The sequence below is a fragment of the Artemia franciscana genome, chromosome 3 (genome assembly GCF_032884065.1).
Source record: "Artemia franciscana chromosome 3, ASM3288406v1, whole genome shotgun sequence".
NCBI classification, from domain to species: Eukaryota; Metazoa; Arthropoda; class Branchiopoda; order Anostraca; family Artemiidae; genus Artemia; species Artemia franciscana.
Window position 1 is genome coordinate 24,925,800 of NC_088865.1, and position 8,710 is coordinate 24,934,509.

General features: G+C 31.8%; 1 protein-coding gene across 1 annotated transcript in view; it reads left to right on the plus strand.

The window, feature by feature from the left end:
• Positions 1 to 8,710, plus strand: part of LOC136025069 (protein BCCIP homolog) — a 41,780-nt gene that overhangs the window by 32,500 nt on the left and 570 nt on the right. Inside the window, exons 3-5 of the mRNA XM_065700764.1 lie at positions 373 to 474; positions 5,014 to 5,195; positions 7,973 to 8,156. Of these exons, the coding sequence (XP_065556836.1) occupies positions 373 to 474; positions 5,014 to 5,195; positions 7,973 to 8,156 (468 nt within the window). The remainder of the gene's footprint in view (positions 1 to 372; positions 475 to 5,013; positions 5,196 to 7,972; positions 8,157 to 8,710) is intronic.

Here is an 8,710-nt window from a genome sequence, read left to right on the forward strand (position 1 = left end):
CCAGCTATTTTTTTTCAAGTTCACGTTTTTGTTTTAGAATTTTTAAATAACATGTGGATGTCAGGAAAAGTTTATAATTAGACATTCTACAGGTACGGTCTAGTGATTTTGCATGAACTTTTTCTGTGCTATTATTCCTGTTTCGCATTTCTAGGATAGATCTGTGGTAACACCCCAAGTACCCTCCTATCGCATAAAATTTAAAGAAGATAGCTACTGCAACAAAGCTTGAATCCAACACCCAAAGACTAGACAAGCTGGCTGCCTAATGCAACTATATTTTTTATTGTAAAGCGGTTATGGTTTTGTATGAGAAATCGTTATTTTGGAGTTCATCTAAAACTATTTTTGATATCCATACGTCTTTTCTAGCAAGTTGTTCCTGAGGATGAACTAAGTGACAATGATGAAGATGATGACGATGAAATGGATGTCTTTGGCGTTACGACTATTGTAAATTTATCACAGAGAAAAGTAACTAATGAGATATTTTGTTCTGGTCGACTTGAGGGTGATATTTTGTTCTGGTTGACTTGAGGGTGCTCTACCAAAAAGTTTCCATCTTGAAATTTAATTTTTATTTTAGCAGGGATTTTGAATAGGCTAAGTTGGCCTCTTGTAGGTTCTTTAGAATGTAAACTTGATTCTGATCGATTTTAGCTGACATAGTATAGATCATTTTACATTTTAATGTTAAGTAGTTTACCTTGCAGAATTCTGTGATAATACTTACCAGAGAATTTGATTTAGCACCTCCAAATCAGACTCAGTAAACTAGTGTTTATTGCTTGTTTCCAGAGAGACATAGTCCCAGGGTTAAGGGTCCCAAATTATGCAGTTAGCCTGTTCTTCACAAATCAACTCTAGCAAAACCTTGGCATATCGTGTTTTGTTAAAACTGGAAACATCCATGGAATTCCAATATTTATGATTGAAGGTACGATTTTGGCCATTACCTCTTTGTAACCTCCTCCTCCTGCTCAACCGCCAAATTTTTAACAGAAAGGTAGGCATGTTCTGATTGTTTCTACCCAAACCATGCAAAGATTTTTAGTTCAGCTTAAAAACTAGCTAACTCGAAGCTGCAAACTGACTCGTTGCAAAAATGAAGCCTGTTTTGGTACAGAAACAAGCTAAGATCGGACTCGGGACAAAAATAAAACTCCTGACTTGGCGTGAAATGAGTCCGGACTCACTGCAAAACGAGCTAATTCGACACTTAGTGACTAAACTATTATTTGCGTGACTTGGTATTAAGTCCTAAATAAGTGCAAAAACAGGATAAATTCAAGCTGCAGACCGATTCAGCGGAAAAACAAGCCAAGTCGAGCACATACGATTTTCTTATCACTTCTTGGCAAGTTACTACGTAAGTTATTTATCCTAAATCATTTTTCAAGTCCCATTCATTTCTCTGCCACACAGTTGTCTACCGCCCTCTGGCTTGACAGCTTTGCTGCCTCGTACTTCTGTTCAAAGCTTCCTCATGGTAGCCTCTTCGTATTTTGGGATTGTACTCTTTTATGACTGTATGGTATGGTTGGAAATAGGCATAAAATTAGACTATGAATCTTTTAATTTAAATAGTGAAAGTTAGAAAATATGAACTCGTTTCTGACAATGTTTTGTACTGAACAACAACTTTATTCATCAGACTTGGGTTTCTTTCTTCTTCTTTTTTCTAAAGCGTTCTTATATTACTTATCTCACGTTATTTTCTGCTATATATTAACTTTTTCATCTTTTGTTTCCTTAATAAAGGCTACAGATGTAAAAATATTCGGACTTATATTTGTATGCATGTTTAAACTTTTCACTGTCTCATTTTTAAAGTTTTGCCTGTTGTTATGTTTTTGTTTAATTTTGACAATAAGCGACACCTATATTATAATAAAATAACCACAAATGTATAATGAATTCTTCTTTTCGGTGGTATTTCCGTTTGTACCAAAAATGTATTTTAGAAACGCAATCAACTTGCTTTACGACATATACTTTAGTTTACTCTAGTTTCACTGAGGTTCCATAGTTGTAAAAATGGATTCGCCCATCAAGTTGTTTGTGATCCAGTCGCCTATATCTTTGGAAAAGAAATTGGTATCTGGCAACACGGCAGCATACACAGAAAATTTTCCCGTCAAAACCTGAACGAAGCATAGAAGCTGTTAGTTTTCTTAATAGGATCCACTAGTTATGGAATCCCTTGCCAGATGACCTTGTTTGCGCTAAAAATTTGACGTCTTTTAAGCAGGGTGTTATAGGTACACCGTTTCACTCAGCGTTTTCCTAGAGGTTGTTTATTGTTTTTTATTCTAGTAGATATATTTCTGATATTTTCTCTCTGTTTTAGTGTTTTTTTTTTTTTTTTTTTTTTTTTTTTTTTTTTTTTTTTTTTTTAGCGCAAGTGATGTTTCCTTACGTTTATTACTACGAAGATCACTGGTGCTTATAGTTTTGGGTGAAAATAAATGAAAAATAAAGAAGATTTCATAAATAGTATATTTTAATGAAAGCAATCTTGAAAAACTGAAATAATTTTATAAAAAGACATAAATCACATTATCAATCTCTACAAAACTGAACTTGACTTGATCATTTTCATTAAAGCGCTGAATAAGATACGTCTATAATTCAAGTATGCCCACAGGCGTTTAGGATGTCTTCATCCCTATCGCAGGTCGAAAATCGTGATATTGTTTTTCAGTCTGTGTGATTGAAAATTCCCTATCTATCGACTCCCAATTTTTTAGTTAAAGAACTATTAATGAATTAATGTACAAAACCGTGACTGATCGATCATTCCAACTGAATATTCGAGTTTTATCTAAAAACAAATTAGTAATCCAATATTATAGCTGTGAAACAGAAAATCTTTGAAAAAGTATTTCCATGGATTTTTGCACTTAACTAGTTATAAAAATGTAAACAAAAAATGAACAGGAGTAATTTTAAAAATGGTTTTTTAAACAGGTTAAAAAGTAAAGAGTAATATTATATCTTTAAAGGAGCAGAAATTAAAGTTAATTATCTAGTGAAACTTAAGACGGACAGAAATTACCAAAAAATAAGAGTGAGGCTGCCATCCCATAAAAGACTTGCTTCAAGATTACTAATTAAAAGTTCAGTTTACGCTTTAGTTTTCTATAGGTGGGTGATGAAATGTAATCAAATTAACAAAAATACTGCCAAAAAATGCATTGCTGAAAAGGTACAACCAAATCAAAAGTCAACAATGTATTAATTCAGAGAAATAGTTCTGTTTTTCTTTTGTAAACCTGTTTTTATATGCTATAAACAAAGAACTTTCCAAAATTTATATCTTCTTCAGCAAAGAGGAAATAACACTTTAGCTTTGAAAGGGCTTGAGTCGACGGCAGCTTCATCCTATCTTCGGTAATTTGTGTTTTTCTTTGTGTGTGTGTTTGACTTGATTATTCGATTTGGTTTCTGCTCGTTTTAAGTTTCACTTATAATGAATAAGCTTGACTTTTTATATGTTTAATTAAAAAACTTTTTCCCTAAAATAAGTTTTCAAAGAAAAGTAAAGAACTCATCTAAACCAAAAATTAGCAAAAAAAATCAAATATATCTACCAAGCGTAAAACTACCATAAGCCAAAATAAATAAATAAATGAATCCCAAAATAAACAGAAATTACAATAAACAACCGAGTACAACTCAAAATGAGCAGAAATTAACATGAGTCGGGCTTAAAACCTCTATACCTTTCCAAGGTAAAAAAAAAGGTAAAGGATACGGCATAAGACTTTACAGTCCCTACCGGCGGTGCTGATCTCCGTTTCTTGGCCCTTCAGCCAGGAAGTGCAATGGGGGGTTGGGGGCCAACCATACTGAAAAAAACACAAATGAATTTACATTGTCAGTTCAATATACATATGCTGATATTTATTCCTTGTTCTAACAATATTTGGTTTATTTAAGCTGTAAAAGTGAATACATTTAAGTTTTTTTTTCAGTAAAGTGCAAATTATGTTCTGGCCTTTGGAAGGTAGAGGGTTATGAGCCCTACCCGTGATAACTTCTGCTCGTTTTGAGTTTGACTCGGTTATTTATTGAAATTTCTGTTGATTTTGGGTTTCATTTATTTGTTGATGCTGTTTGTGGTAGTTTAACGCTTGGTAGATAATTTAATTTATTTTTGCTCATTTCTGGTTTAAATGAATTCTTCACATTTATTTGAAAAACTTATTTTGTGGAAAAAGTTTTTTTTTTAATTCATTTCTGTTCGTTTTATATTGAAATTAGAAATTCATATGGCAATGGAAATTCAGATCACCAATCCAATGAGACACCTCTGGAGTATATACGACCACTTTTTCTATAAAAATCCATAAATGCCCCAGGGGTATAACCTATAATCCTTACCTTGAGAACTCTGGGGGTGGGGGTGTGTTGCTCAAAGATATAATTTTTAGACCCTTCAACTACATTGAACAAAATTGCTATCTTTATATATAAGATCACAGATAAGATCTGTGATTGAAAGAATCTATTAAAGCTTTGGAGACCTTTATTACTTACTTTTCTTTTTTTTTAAATGTTCCTTTTAATGATAATTAGTACACTTTAGTATTTGATATGAGTGAATAACGGAGATTCAGACACATTCCAATTCAAGTTTTCCTGTGACATTTAAGCAGCCTACTATTTGTGCTCGGGCTATTTCTTGCAACTGAGCTTCTAACGAAAGTCTAGTTATAAGGCTTGTTTGGTCGATTTTCAGTTGTTTTCTCTACTTCTTGTGTAACTTACCTGACTTATATACTGCGTGTTCCCCCCCCCCAAGAAATCTGTTCCTATTTGGTGCCTTGTTTCATATTAAAATTATTTTTGTGACAGCTGAAAAAAAAATTAGGTTCACATATATGAGATAATTAAGCATATTCGATAATTTTTACTCTTAAAACATGATGAAAACGCATGTTACTTAACGCTGCGAGAGTTCTGTCGTTATTTATTTTTTCTTGTTTATTTATGACAGTTTTATTTCAGGACAAAAAGTCTATTGAGCAGCTTCTTAACTTTGCAGTTCTTAAATCTGGAGAAAACCCATCCACTAAAAAGATATTCGAGGAGTTACTTAGTAATCCAAGTACTTCTTTGGGTTTTCTTATAAATGAAAGATTTATTAATCTTCCCCCTCAGATTTCTGTTCCTCTATTTGAGAGTTTAAGGTAAGCTTTTATTTTTCATAGTATACAGTGATTTTTGAAAGCAAATACAATCTAAAGTAAGATTTTTATGAAGTACCGAATTTTCCAAAACAACAAAAAAATTAATGTGGTTATCATTTTTATAAGCTCACACTAAGATGATAAACTAAGAAGGAAAAAAATAGTTAACAAAATGACAAAACAAAGCGAGGATATTTTTTAGCCAGTGATAAAGGAAAAGACAAAGCAGACATTTTGGCAAAAACCTCCAAAATGCCGTCCTCAGTGGAAAAAGAAAATATTAACCTTTAGAAGTAACCTGCTCCTAAGTTGTTTGTTTCCAACTGGCTTTTCCCTTTTCTATGCTTCTGAAGTAGCGTTTTTTATTTTATTTTTATTTCCAAAAAGATAAAAAAAAAAGTCTAACGATAGTTAAAATCAGACAATCGGACTGTCAATGAAACCTGAAGGTAACAAGCCAACAGTAAATTGTAGAACTTTATAACAATATTACGTGTATGCAAGTTTTACGCAAATAAAACGTACAATTACATGTACGTATCAATATATGTAGATCTTACAACTTTACTTAAACTTTACAAAAAATCATGAATAAATTGGTCTCACAAAAATCTTAGTTGAGATTTATCTGAAGTTTATAAAACATCCTAATGTGTTTTTTCTAAAGATAATTATTTGAACATGATGGCGAAGTGGTAGTAGTTTGATTTTAGTTGTCAGATGTCATTGAGAATCAAACTGTCCATAGTACTGTACGGTAATCTAAGAGGGGCACTCGCCAGTAGTAGCCGACATTCGCGAACAGGGACGTATATACGTGAGGGCCTTGGGAGCTACCCCTGCCTCTTAAATACAAAATTTTCTTGTCTATCTGGGCACTCTTTTTCAAATATCGTATATTTTTCTATTTTTTACTATCGAAGCCGTCCCCCTCCCAAAAAAAGTCGCGCGTACCTGGCTGCTCTCGATAGCGAATTAAATATGTAAAAAAACTAATTTTCTGCTTATTTCAAATGTGTTTTTCAAAACTTATCAGAATAAGAAAATTTTTTATGGTTTTAGGCTAAGAAAGTGGAGACCATACGAAACACATAATCTAAAAGCGAATTGCGTTTCATAGAGTTAAAGTTTAGTTTCATCAATGGCATAGCATGGAAGACCAAAAAAGAACCACGGCCTCTTTTGAGGGTTGTATTTCTGGTATATTTTTTCGGTAATTTCTTCCACGTCTAATTCCACTTCTCTAAATTGGAAAAAAAAAATTCTTTTGGAATATTTATTGAAAAATAAAATAGAATTGCCCGGGTTTTGAAGAACAATTTCTATTGTATCTTAATTAATTTTTTTTAGTTCTTACCTCTTTCTACGCTTTTGTGAAGGCCTCTTCTTCAAGGATTGTATCAGTTGTATCTGATCTGTATCTCTTCAAAGTAGATTTACCGTTTGCTTGTTCTACATTTGCATGTTTATAAGCTAAACATTGTGTAGTATAGACTGTTACACCGATTTGTTTTTCTAAAACAAATTTTGTGTGATTCAGTATAGTTTTTTTTATTTATTCTTGCGGAACATTTATTTGATCTTCAGAATCATAACCTTACGTTCCATCAAAGAAAAATAGTTAAAATTATGGAATGGTACTGATGATAGAGTTAAATAAATAAAAAGGTTTGAAGAATTTTCAATAAAGTTAAGGAAATAACGCATCTAATCATAAGTTTTTATCAGTTGTTTAAATTTGTTTTTAGAATTGTACACTGTGACTGGTGGAGGATTGGGGAAATTTTCCATTATTGATTTTTGCTTATGTTATTATTATTGCAGTGGCTTCAGTAGCAGCTCAACGGGGAAGTATTTACATATTGATTTGTATTATCAGTATTTTATGTGAAGTTAGGTGCATACTAATGACAAGGTGTATACTCAAGAATATATTTATTTTCCTGGCACTGTCCTAAGACAACTTGTTTTTGCAAGTTCACAAGAAAGCCAGATGATTGAGTTGAAGAGAGATTGATTTTAATTAATAAATGAAACGATAAAAATTAAACATTATTTAAAAGAGGACTAGTTTAAATATCGATGAGTAGAAGATTAGGTCCGATTTGTAATAGTTTAATTAAAATCTTTTTTCAATGTTTTGATTAAGATATTAAATAAATTAAAATAAAATAGTTTAATAGTTTCGTTTAAATAGTTTAATTAATATAATCGATGAAAATCGATGAGTAGAAGATTAGTCCCTATCTATAATAATTTAATTAAAACCAGGCAAGAAATTTTATGCCTCTAGTACTAAAGAAGATAAAAAAGTTATGCATTTCAACACTAAGCAAGTTTACACATCATAAATAATGGCCAAAACGAAATAAACTTTGGGTAAACTTAAAAGCTTCTGCTTTATTAGCAAAAGTAGTAGTTTATTTCGTGTTACGAGGATTCGTCCTTTGCTTGCCCTGAAAGTTTCATGCTGATCAAGAAAACTAATTATTGCCCATTTTTGATTATCACAGATCGATACAACCAAATTCTGTTGTAAATATTTCTCCTTTTGCTCGTTTAATCAGTGTGTATGACTAAGAAGATTAATAAAAAATTAAAAAAAATATATTAAAGGAGAAACAGATCATTGTTAATATTGTGAAAAAAGTGTCTGACGTTCTATCAGAGCCTATGTATCATATACATGGTCTGTGGTACTGTACGATGTATACTAAGGAATTTTGATTGGTTCATTATTCATATTTCTGCGATTTTTATATTTTTTTTTCTTGGAGGAAAGAGGTAGAAGTCGCTTCCAAAAAAGTTGAAAGGAAGAGGTTCAGTGAATTTTCGCATGTTATAATGATTAGCAAGATCCATAAGCCTATTGACAGTAAGAAATTGCAGAAGAAAAAGGCCAAAAAACAAGATATACCTGAGCTGCTGTGGACTAATTATGAAGAAGAAATTTTCTTTGAGGTAAGATAGTCGCTTAAATTTTTTATTATCATAATAATGCTAACTTATTATAGCTTAGTTAGGCGCTTAATGTTTCTAGCCTTTGTAGGGAAGAGTGTATCTGGGATATCACCAAGGGGTCTGAAACACAAAAGGGTATAATTTTTTGTTCTTTGTGGGCCTTTGGATAGATCTTTGGGAGGGGTAACCTCTTCCCTCATGTGTAGAAATGTGATATATAATACTTTCTAATATACATAAAAGGTTAAAACCCTCCTATTACTAAAACCTTGCTGGTTTTCCACCACTAATTAACGACCTCAAATTTAAAATACGGGAGTTGTTCTGGACTGTATTGAAAAAATGTAAAAACGGACCTAAATAATTTGACGTTTGAGAGACAAATATAGCAATTTCTGGGTTAATGCTAATTTAAACATTACAATTCCAAAATGCAACTGAAAACAAAATACTTATTAAATGTTTTCACTTTTTGAACTTTAATGAATCAAAAATTAGTAACATTTAAGGAATAAATATCAGCACATGTCTATGAAATTGTCAATCCAAATTCA